This window comes from Sinocyclocheilus grahami, unplaced genomic scaffold (genome assembly GCF_001515645.1).
Source record: "Sinocyclocheilus grahami isolate Dianchi unplaced genomic scaffold, SAMN03320097.WGS_v1.1 scaffold67.1, whole genome shotgun sequence".
Lineage (NCBI taxonomy): Eukaryota > Metazoa > Chordata > Actinopteri > Cypriniformes > Cyprinidae > Sinocyclocheilus > Sinocyclocheilus grahami.
The window spans coordinates 1838847-1852121 of NW_015505246.1; the positions used below are offsets into that span (position 1 = coordinate 1838847).

General features: G+C 35.2%; 1 protein-coding gene across 4 annotated transcripts; it reads left to right on the forward strand.

Moving 5' to 3' along the window:
- Positions 1 to 1511: 1511 nt before the first annotated feature.
- Positions 1512 to 11731, forward strand: LOC107585162 (cystathionine gamma-lyase-like). 4 transcript variants are annotated; one of them, XM_016272054.1, is made up of 14 exons: positions 1512 to 1820; positions 2474 to 2555; positions 2624 to 2719; positions 2803 to 2912; positions 3080 to 3214; positions 3477 to 3534; positions 3626 to 3703; positions 5034 to 5186; positions 5794 to 5915; positions 5997 to 6049; positions 6503 to 6641; positions 10631 to 10751; positions 10833 to 10921; positions 11678 to 11731. In XM_016272054.1, exons 1-14 carry the CDS (start codon positions 1644 to 1646, stop codon positions 11681 to 11683), a joined length of 1419 nt encoding a protein of 472 aa, XP_016127540.1. In that variant the 5' UTR covers positions 1512 to 1643; the 3' UTR covers positions 11684 to 11731. The 4 variants fall into 4 exon arrangements, with proteins under 4 accessions (XP_016127540.1, XP_016127541.1, XP_016127542.1 ...); XM_016272055.1 differs by lacking the exons at positions 10631 to 10751; positions 10833 to 10921; positions 11678 to 11731 and adding an exon at positions 9767 to 9870 and having other exon boundaries at positions 1513 to 1820; XM_016272056.1 differs by lacking the exons at positions 10631 to 10751; positions 10833 to 10921; positions 11678 to 11731 and adding an exon at positions 7017 to 8865 and having other exon boundaries at positions 1513 to 1820.
- Positions 11732 to 13275: the final 1544 nt, after the last annotated feature.

Below are 13275 nucleotides of genomic sequence, written 5' to 3' on the forward strand. Positions count from 1 at the left end.
TATATATATATATATATATATATATAAATAATTTTTTTAAATGAATTTAAAAATAATTAAAATGTTTTGTTTGTTTGTTTGCTTTCTTATATGCTGTTTCATATCTTCTTTTATAATCATTTAAGTCTAATCTTTGCTCAACCGTATATATTTGTTCACATTCATCAATGACCCTTCATTTATCTATATGCTTCTTCCTTAGATTTGATTAGTAATTATGCTTAAGACATGCTTATATACTTTGTTTGTGTGACCTAGATGTTAGTATATCTTAGTGCCACATCTGTGATGTTAGATAGTGTCATTTATCGTGGTGTGTGATTCATTTGAAGAATTTTGTGAGTCTAAATTAAGGACTTGGATGATGTGCAGCTTGAATAAATCCCATGGTACTGATGGGCTCACACCGAAATTTATAGAATTTTCAGGAAAGATATTAGACATTTGTTATTCAAAACAATTCAATAATGGAGTTAATAACAACCATGCAGCAAGGCCTAATAATATTTAACCCTAAGCAATAATAAAAGATTATTAGACCTATTACATTTCTCAACAGTGACTATAAATTATTATCTGGAATTACTGCACCTAGAATGAAAAAGGCTTGTCCTAGATAATAAATGAAACTCAATCTAGCTTTCTTGGTGAAAGATCTATTCATAACAGCATAAGATTGGTACTTGATTTGTGAGAGAATGAGAGAATGGCTTCAATGTATTTCTAAAGTGTTACAAAGCTTTTGATTAATTAGAACATCCCTTTAGAAATCATTTTGGTTTTGGACAGAAATTCACAAATCTAATTAGTAAACGTTATAATGATATTAACAGTTGTGCATCTTTAGAATATGGCTTGCTCAAGATTTATAACGGTTGCTGAACTGTTTTCCATTATGATAAAGAATGACGGATCTGAAGGCTTTAACATAGAGAAAAACATCTTAATAACAGTCCGCAGATGACACAATTTTGTTTTTAAAAGATGAAAACCAAATTTTTAACAATACTAGGCTACATTTAATCAACCAATTCTCTAAAGAATCAGGAGTTATATTCAACATTAATAAAAGTGTGCATTTTTTGCTTTGAATGATCAACCAGCTAGCTCAATCAGTAACACAGAGGTAGAGGTTAAAACAGAAGTTAAATATTTGGGTATTATGGTCACCCAATACAAAGAAATTAGCAAAAAAGAAAACATTCATAGAAATATTGATAAATATAAATATAACTGACATTTATCCATGCAATAACTTCTTAGGAGAACAATTTATGCAGGTCCAGTGAGAAAGATGTTGTTCTTCCAGTGAATTTACAGGAATTTTGGCTTCAAAAAATCTCTTTACACATTATAACAAACCGCCGTTATAAGGTTTGTACTTTAATTTAGTTCAATAAAATATAGGTAAGTAAGTAAGTAAATAAATAAATAACAACAACAAAATCTATAAATGCGCTGAACCCTGGACCTTCTTAGCACGCCCCTGCGTGATCGCCAATCTCCCCCATTCCGTTACACTACACATGCAGTGATTGGTAGAAGGTTTTTGTTGCTATAATCCCTCCAGTTTAAGAGAGCTATTCACTCGTCTGTGATCTCAGGGACCCGGTGTCTCATCGTCAGTCATATCCGGAGCACGCATGGCTTCTCAAAAGCAGAACGACAGCTCAGCCGCCGGCTACCAGCCGCTCTTCAAATCATTCGCTACTGATGCGATCCACGTTGGTTCAGAGCCGGAGCAGTGGAACTCTAGGGCCGTAGTGCCTCCTATTTCGCTGTCTACTACCTTTAAACAACACGGACCGGGGAAGCATGCGGTAAGTCATTGAGGTTGGTATTTTGTAAGGATTTGATATTGAGAATATATTAATTGGTGTATCGTATTAGACCGATATTTAAATATGTAGGTTTGTTGTTTCCAGCAGGCTTCATTTTGCAAATTACAAGCCAGGCCTATTTGTGTTAACATTGGATGATTTAACAAAATTGGACATTTAAACAACACCGCAGGTTAAGGTGAAGTTCTTGCCCTGCATTAAAGCGTTTATTTGGGTTTGGCTAGTTTAAGCTGGGGTTAGCTGATTTAAAATAGTCTCCTAGACCCAAACCCTTCTGGAACTGGTCAACAAAGAATAAGATACCTTTACAGAAGAGTGGTTACAGATTACATCAGCAAAGATGCTGCATTGACTGAAAGTTGACTGAACTTTGACTGAATTTACTCAACAACAACATGAGTCATGATCCCTTGTGAATTGTGTGCCTTTATAAAGAAGTTACACCACAAAATAACAGTACCAACGGTACTGTACTTTTTAACTTGGTGTTTACTTAGATTTGACCTCTTAAATGTATTTTTTGTTAATTCCTCATTCACAGATTTTAAATTTTATATACAATAAAAAAAAACTAGTTTATGTGTAGTATTTTGAATTCCAAGTTTTCCCCCCCCGTTATTTTATTCTGCCAGGGTTTTGAGTACAGCAGGAGTGGAAATCCCACAAGAAGCTGTCTTGAGAGAGCAGTTGCTGCTTTGGATGGTGCACAATACTGTGAGTCCATCATCAACACATTTATATGTTATGTGACATTGCCATAACCTGTCTGACTTTGCTAATAGGTCTCGCTATTGCCTCTGGAACGGCTGCCATTTTGACCATCACACATCTTCTTAAGGCTGGAGATGGAATTTTGTGCATGAATGATGTTTATGGAGGTGAGTTACTGCTCCTAATAATAAATAAAATGATAGTTGATACTAGTTGAGTCTTGCTGAGTCTTCCATGTTTTTCTCACCAGGAACAAATGAGTATTTATCAAAAATAGCTGCGGAATTTGGCCTTGCTGTCTGTTTTGTGGACCTCACAAAGCTAGAGTTGCTAAAAGCAGCTCTAAAACCAAATACAAAGGTACACTTGGCAGAGAAAGCATTTAAAAAATGCAGTGGGAAAATGGGTGGATGGGGAAATATTTGCTCACCTGATTAAACCTGACAATAACATGTTAATTATATTTGGGAAGTACCACTCTAACTAAAATGGCATATTAAATATTTAATTTCAAATAATGTCTACAGATGTTATGGATTGAAACGCCCACAAACCCTACATTGAAGGTTGTGGACATCAAGGGCTGTGCAGATATTGTCCATGAGCACAACAAGGACATAATTGTTGTTGTGGACAACACTTTCATGTCGTCCTATTTTCAGGTACGAACATTTACATTATTTTAATACATAACCCAGTGCTGCTGGTGTTAAAGCAAAGTTGCCATGTCCAGAGAACAATACCTTAATGTTTCACACTATGCTATTAATTAAAAAGTGATTTAAGTTAAATGTACCTTTTGTTAAGCATTGAGTACAATACTTTAGTATCATTTAGAAGATTCCAGTGCAGGGTTAGAGTTTCCTTATACAGAAACTAAATACTGATTTAAATATTTCACTGTTTTTCTCATTCCTGGAACAGCGCCCCCTTGCACTTGGAGCAGACATCTGCATGTACTCTGCAACAAAATATATGAATGGTAAAAACAAATAAAAAGATTCACTTAAGGTTAATTAGATTGAATTTTAAGATTGAAAGTTTGTTGATTAAAGTTATCCATGCTATTCCAGGACACAGTGATGTTGTGATGGGACTGATTTCTCTCAGCCGTGATGACCTCAATGAACGACTGAAGTTTTTGCAGAGTGGTAAGGATCTATCTATCTATCTATCTATCTATCTATCTATCTATCTATCTATCTATCTGTCTATCTGTCTATCTGTCTATCTATCTATCTATCTATCTATCTATCTATCTATCTGTCTATCTGTCTGTCTGTCTGTCTGTCTACACACACAAAATCAACTGTTTACGATATGCCCAGGTGTTGTACAATAAGCTTCAATATATTTTTTAATAATCAGAAGGGCAAGGAATCATAGGCCACTAAGCTTATCATCAAAGACTGTTAAAGGTTCAGCTCAGTGTTATAATGTACATAAATATGCTGAAGATGTGTTTTAACATGACCAAGACAAGCACCAGGTAGAATGTTCAAATATAACTTTGTGAACAAGGAATTCTAGCAAGAAAGAAGTTCTTTTATCTACACTATTGGGAGTCTTTTGTAAGGAACAAGATTTTTTTTAAATTAATTTAAAAATAGTTACTTGTCTTTCAGGTAATATCAGTAATATCCTGTTTTAATATCTGCTGCTGATATTTCCCTTTTGTTATTGCGTGTACAGTAGTGTAGTCTCACTACGAAATACATGTGTATCTATCTATCTGTCTATCTGTCTATCTGTCTATCTATCTATCTATCTATCTATCTATCTATCTATCTGTCTATCTGTCTGTCTGTCTGTCTGTCTACACACACAAAATCAACTGTTTACGATATGCCCAGGTGTTGTACAATAAGCTTCAATATATTTTTTAATAATCAGAAGGGCAAGGAATCATAGGCCACTAAGCTTATCATCAAAGACTGTTAAAGGTTCAGCTCAGTGTTATAATGTACATAAATATGCTGAAGATGTGTTTTAACATGACCAAGACAAGCACCAGGTAGAATGTTCAAATATAACTTTGTGAACAAGGAATTCTAGCAAGAAAGAAGTTCTTTTATCTACACTATTGGGAGTCTTTTGTAAGGAACAAGATTTTTTTTAAATTAATTTAAAAATAGTTACTTGTCTTTCAGGTAATATCAGTAATATCCTGTTTTAATATCTGCTGCTGATATTTCCCTTTTGTTATTGCGTGTACAGTAGTGTAGTCTCACTACGAAATACATGTGTAATCACTATGTATAATTTGAGCAAATAATATTTTTTCCTATTTCATCCCATACCTCCCACCTGTCACACTGTTACAGTCCTGATGTGATGATTAAACCTTGGGCTTTCTGTTATGTTCTTTTAGCAATTATAATACATTGCAGATTTATGCCTGATTGAAATGCAAAAAATGAGTTAGCGCATAGCAGAAGTAAAAGGTTTATTTTCATCTCTCTTCCTCTCTATTTTCTTCAGCTCTTGGGGCTGTGCCTTCTCCGTTTGATTGTTATATGTGCCACCGGGGTCTGAAGACACTCCACGTGAGAATGAAGCAGCACTTTAAGAACGCAATGGCCGCGGCACAGTTTCTGGAGGCCGACCCAAGAGTGGACAGAGTCATCTTCCCAGGTGTCTGTCTATGATATTATTGTGACTATATATAGAAATGTATGTTAGGCAATTTTGACACGTTGCTCAAATAACCCATCTGAATATAATGATAACATAATTTATTCCTGTGATGGAAAATCTGAATTTTCAGCAGCCATTACTGCAGTCTTTAGTGTTACATGATCCATTAGAAACCATTCTAATATGATAATTTGGTGCTCAAGACACATTTCTTATAACAAGTTCTTAAATAATTATTATAATTCTATTATAATTGATATTATTACAGTTGAAAATGGCTGTTGTTTAATCTTTTTTTTCATAATTCTTTGATAAATAGAAAGTTCAAAAGAATAACATTTATTTTATTCTTTATTCTTTAATTTATCTTTACTGTCACTTTGATTAGGTTAATGTGTCCTGTAGGTATCCTGTAATGTGAGTAAATGTAAAAACAAATTCTTAAAATAAATCTTACTGACATCACATTTTTGAATAGTAGTTTACATGTTTCATTGGTATAATACCACCTCTGGGCAACACTGAACTGGATTGTTCAAAATGAACTGATACTGATAGATTCCAGTCAGATTTGATTGACTCTTGATCATCTCTTTTCCTTCAGGTCTTCCATCCCACCCTCAGCATGAGCTGACAAAGAGACAGTGCACAGGTTGTCCTGGGATGATCTCTTTCTACATCAAAGGAAAACTGGAGCACGCCTCAACTTTCCTCCGCAGTCTGAAGGTGCTTTGAAGCTTCATATAGTTTGAAAATCTTTTACACCTTACATGTTTAAAGAATTTTATATTGTTTTATGCATTTCAGTTGTTTACGCTTGCTGATAGTCTTGGTGGTGTTGAGAGTCTAGCAGAGCACCCGTAAGTATGTCCAAATCCACTGACTGTTCTCTGGGAAAATGTTATATTTAATTCTAGCGCATATAGAAAAAAATATATAAAGTATGTTCACTGTTTTTGTGAAAGGCATGTGGATGAGTGTGAGCCCAAAAAAACCTTTGGATGGCCACAAGGGGGCGTGAGAGCTTTAATGTTGTAGTAAAAAGAAATGCAAAAACAACACTTTTCTTGTCTGAACTGTCTAATTGTTGAACACCTTATCTTTTGAAACATCATTGTGACAGGTTTATGATATTTATGGTTCACAAGTAATTCACTAATTCCATTATTTCTGTTAAATAATTTGATACAGTATCTTGTCGGGTATCATTATGATTTTATATGGGAAAATCAAATAAAAATCAACCAAAAACCCTTTTTTGAGGTGACATTTCATCCAACTCCATTTCCCAAGGTGCACTTTTTCTTTTCCAGAGTAAGTATGACTCATGTTTCTGTGCCTGAAAATGAGAAGAAAGAGCTGGGCATTAGTGATACGCTCATTCGTTTGTCTGTGGGCCTGGAGGATGAGGAAAATATTATTGCAGACCTAGACCAAGCCCTCCGTACTGCAGTGAGTATTTCAGAACACATTTCATTTTTGCACAGCCTTACCTGATAAGAAATATGTATACATTTTATAAACATTCAGTGTCAATAGGTTTTTTTTGTTGTTGAGTGAAATTATAATTTCAGCAAGGAAGCATTATTTTGTTCTAAGTTACAGTAAAGATATTTATAAAATTACAAAAGATTTATATTGTAAATAAATACTGTTCTTTTTAACGATTCTTTAAAGAATCCTAAAAATGTATAGCACTTTCCACCAATATTAAGAAGTATACTGTTTTCTAGTTTATAATATTAACTTTTTTTTAGAAGTTAATCAGCACATTAAAATGAATTTTGGGGGATATTTATTTATTTTATTTATCCTTTCTTTTACCAGGAAGGTCCCATTGAGAAATAGAATATCTTCTTCCAGGCAGTCCTGGTCAAGATGGCTACATAAAGTTTCACATAAAGAACACAATACACAATTTAAACAACAAATACAATTAAATATATGAAAGATCAATGATAATAGCAACATGATTCCTTCAGTGCAGCCTGCAGTAAATGGAATTGATTCTAAGAAAAATGACGGCTTGCATGTTATTCCATAACCAGGGTGCATAAAAAGAAAAAGCACTTTTAACATAGGAACATTCAAATGAATAACAGTAGTTGATCTAGTAAAGATGGACTTGTTATAGTAATATGATATAAGACTAGAGATGCGAGTAGTAAGTTTGCAACAAATAATAACATATACATTTTCCTTCTTTGACATAAGCAGGACCAACCTGCAGAGTCACAATCCAACTTTTTCAGTAAGGATGAATTTGTGTTCATGTACAACACAATACCTTAATCTAATACTGACAAAAAGAGCTTTGTACGATCCTCTTCCTGGCTTCGTATGGGAGACAAGCTACCAAATGTGTACATTAAAAGCCAACTTTGAGAGATAAGACTCTATACCTTCAGTGTTAGAGATAGACAAGACAAATGTCTAAGTATGACTTGGAGAAAATAGATTTAGAAGTTTTGGCATTTTAAGGCCAATTTATATTTTATCAGTGGAAGCTGTAGTGAATGAAAAGAATCCGGCAGAAATTCTATGTCTTGATTCAAAGAAGGTGCAACTATATAAGTAATGGTGTTATCAGCATAAAAAATGTAACTCAGTCAAATTTATTCTTTGGCCTAGAACTTTTATAAATATAGAACATAAAATCGGAGCCAAAATAGACCCTTGCGGTACACCCTTTTTAACTGTTAATAAGGCTGAAGAATAATTCTCTATCAAAATACATTAAGTTTTTCAGTGAGATCTTGAAACAAATCAAAGCCGTTTCACCTAAGCCTATAGATTTAAGCCTCTGTAATAGTAGTTTATGATTTACAGAGTCAGGCTTTGGACAAATCAGCAAATAAGGCCACACTGTGCTGTTTCTTACTTAAGATTTAATAATGATTTCCTTTGTAACTAGCAAAGCCACAGTATAGTGTTGTTGTCTGATCTAAAACCTGAAATTCACTCAAAATATTATGTTGAGATAAACATTCTTTTAATTGACCACTTACAAAACCTTTTTCCAAAACAGACAATCTAGAAATAGGACAATAGTTATTTAATTCAGAAGGGTCTCCACCATTTAATAGCAGGAGGACCATTGCCGAATAACACTGGAGGGTAAACTCAAATTAAATATAGAAGCAATAGGTTCTGAAATTTTTAAAACGTAGTTTTCTATTTTATTAGGTATGCCAGATTTTTTACAGTCTAGGCTCAAAAGTGCTTTATGAACTTGTAGCTGAAATAGAGTTAAAAGAAAATAATTAAGAAGGGCACCTTGCAACTGACTCATTTCCCTTAAAATCGTGATCCACCAAATTACCATAGTTAAAAGTGTCTGCAATATTTGCCTTTAAATGAACTCTGACTCACTTTTAAAAAGTCAGGAAACCTGTTTTTTTTAAAGCATATATCTATTAGTGATTTAGACAGTTTCCAGAATTTAACAAGATCAATTATATTTTAATTTATCAAATTAATATAATAATCTCACTTATTTCTTAATGTTCTATAATGTGTTCAGTCTACTGTTTTCTTTGCTTATGCTTAATGGCTATGCATGATTTTTTTTGTCTAATAAAGGCTGAAATGGATTCATTAAACGAAGGGTTGTTTCTGTCACTTATCCTGAATCTTCTGAAAGGAGCATGATTATCACAGAAAGCTAAGGGGGGTATTTAAAATATTCCTAAGCTTATTCTATGAATCACTGTTACACACATTGTGGAAAAAGCTTATTCATTAAAATGTCTAAATTGTCTTTTATAAATAAAACGAGGTCTACTCTTATGCGTTGAAAAATTTCTCACATAAAGTATTTCACAGTGATTACTGACATTGTTATAAAAGAAACTCCAGCTGCAGAGACACCATGTGGTACATTTGTTTAAACAACATCAAGTAAAGAAGATTAATTTTTTTAATATAATGCGGTTGGAGAATTGATAAATTGGTCCAGACAAGGAGAGTTAAAAATGTCCTTGAGTGGGTCTCATGATTGTGATATCCAGTCCCAGTTTAAATCATCCATTAAAACCTGTTCAGATTTGGTGCAATTGTGAAGCAAATCAATGAGCAATGTGATGGCTTGTCTTTTGGTTTTGCAGAAATAATTGAATAGCCAATAATTGAAAAGCCATCTATTCTAAGGACATAACCCTCTATATGTATCGTATCATTTGTGAATGTGTTTTTTAACAATGTCTCAGTGTCATCTGAGTCTGCCCATATTCAAAATGAGCGAACATTAAGAAGGAAAACTGTAATTCATTACAAGATCCTGTGATGCTGCAAGTCTGGAGTAATGACTGGAGTATTAAAATGTAAAAATACTTTTAAAATATTATGTTTTGACTGCAGATGTGGTTCATACAGATCATGTTTTGACTGTGCATTTAACTTCAGTCATTCAAAACTACAATGAAACTAAAAACTTTGTTTTGACTGCACCTCCCTTGACAAAAGTGCAGTCCCAAAACAAAATCCAGTAATTCATCCAGAGACTGCTTGTTGAAAGTGTTGTGAATCATTGATCCTGCTGCAGTTAATAAACAAACAATTATTCTTCAGCCCCCTAGAGTTTAGTCTGGCTGTGGTTCAGTTACGTGTGTCAAAGATCAAGGCGGACAACTTGGGAAGAGCACAAAAACTTGTGAAGGAGGCTGCAGGACAAGGTGCAAAAGTTGTAGGGTTATAAGTATGGTGACCCATACTCGGAATTAGTGCTCTGCATTTATCCCATCCAAAGTGCACACACACAGCAGTGAACACACACACAGTGAACACACACCCGGAGCAGTGGGCAGCCATTTTTTTGCTGCGGCGCCCGGGGAGCAGTTGGGGGTTCGGTGCCTTGCTCAAGGGCATCTCACGTTGAAAGTGTTGTGAATCATTGATCCTGCTGCAGTTAATAAACAAACAATTATTCTTCAGCCCCCTAGAGTTTAGTCTGGCTGTGGTTCAATTACATGTGTCAAAGATCAAGGCGGACAACTTGGGAAGAGCACAAAAACTTGTGAAGGAGGCGGCAGGACAAGGGTTATAAGTATGGTGACCCATACTCGGAATTAGTGCTCTGCATTTATCCCATCCAAAGTGCACACACACAGCAGTGAACACACACACAGTGAACACACACCCGGAGCAGTGGGCAGCCATTTTTTTGCTGCGGCGCCCGGGGAGCAGTTGGGGGTTCGGTGCCTTGCTCAAGGGCATCTCAGTCGTGAAACATTCACTCCCCCCACCTACAATCCCTGCTGGTACGAAACTCGAACCGAGTCCGACTCTCTAACCATTAGGCCACGACTTCCCCCAAAACCCGGGCCACGGCGGTGAGAGTGCCGAATCCTAACCACTAGACCACCAGGGAATTATGACTACTATTTTAATATTGGTTTATAAAAAAATGCATTTAATAATCCATTATATATGTTTGTTTGCAGGAGTGCTTCAACTCCCCTTATGGAACCGGGTTCTTTGCTGAGTATGCTGAGAAGATCCCAGGAGAGTCCACACGGGTGTTGTCGGAGGCAGCCAGGGATTGTGGGGTCTATTTAGTGGGCGGTGAGACCCTCAGACACAAACCAGCGTGTTTGATGCCATTTATTTTCATGTCCCTTACATGACTGTGTCTTTGTTGTATAGGTTCCATTCCTGAGAAGGATGGAGAAAAGCTCTATAACACCTGCTCAGTTTTTGGACCTGATGGAAAGCCGCCTGTCAAACACAGGAAAGTAAGTAACAGTAAAGTATTTATGTTTCAAAAGATTTCTAATTTAATTAAATGCTGTTCTTTTTGTTCTTAATAGTTGAATCTTGTTTTTTCCTGCAGACTATTAGAGTAATGTTATCTATATATATAAACATTAAAATAAATAAGTTTCAGCTCAATTTAAATGTATTAATATAGCAATATTGTTCAACATTTAGTTAATATTGAAAGTTAACAGAATAACAACACTTAATTGCTTAAGTACTTTAAGATTAAAAACTTTGATTGGTAGATGAATAGTAAAAAACGTTAATAATGATCCAATGCTACAACACAAGTTTAAATGACAGCTTTCATGGAGAAGCAGGACTAGCATTTATCAAGGTTGAATTTAATGGCAAGGTTGGACATGGCATGATAACTAATTTGCAAGTGAACTGAAACGTTGTACAAGGCTAATTTATGTCCTTTAATTTCATGTGCAGTGTAGGATTATAGGTTACTTTGTAATGAATACTAAATGAAGGATTTTTTAAAAACTTATTAAAAATATTGCTCCAGGATTGAAAACATTTCCCAGCAGAAAACAATTGAGGAATACCAGTGCTTATATATAATTTAATCCATACAAATTAGGCATTCAGTGTCTAAGGAGTGCAAGGGGAGGACAAAAAAACAGTTACATCTCTCTGGTTCTCTCTGTTTTCTGGCTCAGTGACACAGGTTTCGTGCATAGTTGTATGGGTTGGTATGGTAACTGTGCCCTCTTTTCATGCAGGGGTGAAGTTGACAAAAGCTGGGTCAGAGGAGGCTTCTGTATATGCTGACATAGGTGAGTTTGGTAACAGTTGCATTTAGATCATTAAAAGTAAAAGCTGTAGAGGATGTTTAAAACTGCTATTTACAAAAATGCTATTACAGTAGGCTCTTAATATTATGTGGTCATGTTCATGTAACACGATGCAAAAAAAGAATATACCATCATCATGACATCCATTCAGCATGTTAAAATAGTAATAAAACTAAAAGCTCAAAAAGCTCAAGTACTTTCACTGATGTTTTTATGCTTCTGTTTGTAAAAGTCATTAAAAGCAGTAGGTGTGGCCTGTGGGTAACTACAGTGCACAGACATTTGATCTACTGCCAGGAACAAGTGCCTCACAGTTTGTACTTGTACTAAATCTTGTTGTATGTACAATACAACGATTTAAATTCTGTCTCCCCGAGGCCTTTAATTTACACTGACTTTGATACAATACTGAAAATATTGCAGTGATTAATATCACTGTGAAAATATAAAAATTGAAAATGCAGTGCTAAAATGGTCTTTCTGCCACATTCAGCAATGCTGAATATATTTTAATTATATTTAGTTTCAACATAACCCCTTAACAGATAATAAAGAGAATGACATGACAGTGGAATATATTAGTAATACCGTAACAAATACAGTAACTGCATTTGTGCTCCAACCTGTCTAACTACTTCAGGTTAAACAGGTAAAGTTATGAAAGTTTTTTTGTGCTCTTTCCCAACAACATAGCATGTTGTGGATATTTATCATGGTCTAAACATCTAGGTGTCTCATCCAAACATCTTAAATAATTCAGCTATATTTTTAGATACTTAATAATGAATGTGTTTGAGCTGTTTATCTATGTATTTTGAAGACAGATACATTCATATTCTTAGCTTGACATGTTTTATTCTATTGTATGCAGTTGCAGGTCTTTCGTTTAGCTGATTGTATGGAAAAAGGAGGATAATCAATACAAGAAAAGCTTAAACCAGGGGTGCCCAAACTTGGTCCTGGAGGGCCAGTGTCCTGCAGAGTTTAGCTCCAACTTGCCTCAACACACCTGCCGGGAAGTTTCTAGTATGCCCTAGAGCTTGATTAGCTGGTTCAGGTGTGTCTAATTGGGGTTGGATCTAAACTCTGCAGGACAACGGCCCTCCAGGACCGAGTTTGGGCACCCCTGGCATAAACCAATGGTTTTGAATGAAGTTTGCACCATCTCAAGCTGATTCATCCTCTGAAATGAAACTTTGAATCACTTCCAGTCAAGCACAGTTAATAAGCAAGCATTATGAAAGTTAGCAGAATTAACCCAGTATTTCCAAACCATGTTACACATCAGTCTCAGGAAAGGAAGCCCATTGCTCCACATCGAACAAGATCATGTCAGAGCCCTCGCAACATGAATCATCTGCAACACAAAGGAATGATCGTCATATAACAAATTCACACCGATCATCAAGTAGCCTACATAGAACTTACACATTTGCGGTTTTTTCTTTTTCGATCTCAGTCCCATTTTCTGATTACCGTATTGCTCACTTTACAGAACATCAACTTGTTTTACATGTTACATCACT

Excerpts from the sequence above, each read along its gene's own strand:
- LOC107585162 (XM_016272054.1), top strand. The coding sequence starts at position 1,644 with ATGGCTTCTCAAAAGCAGAACGACAGCTCAGCCGCCGGCTACCAGCCG. Across the intron at positions 2,913-3,079 it reads CTCTAAAACCAAATACAAAG|ATGTTATGGATTGAAACGCC; the intron begins GTACACTTGGCA and ends TAATGTCTACAG. Across the intron at positions 3,535-3,625 it reads TGCAACAAAATATATGAATG|GACACAGTGATGTTGTGATG; the intron begins GTAAAAACAAAT and ends ATGCTATTCCAG.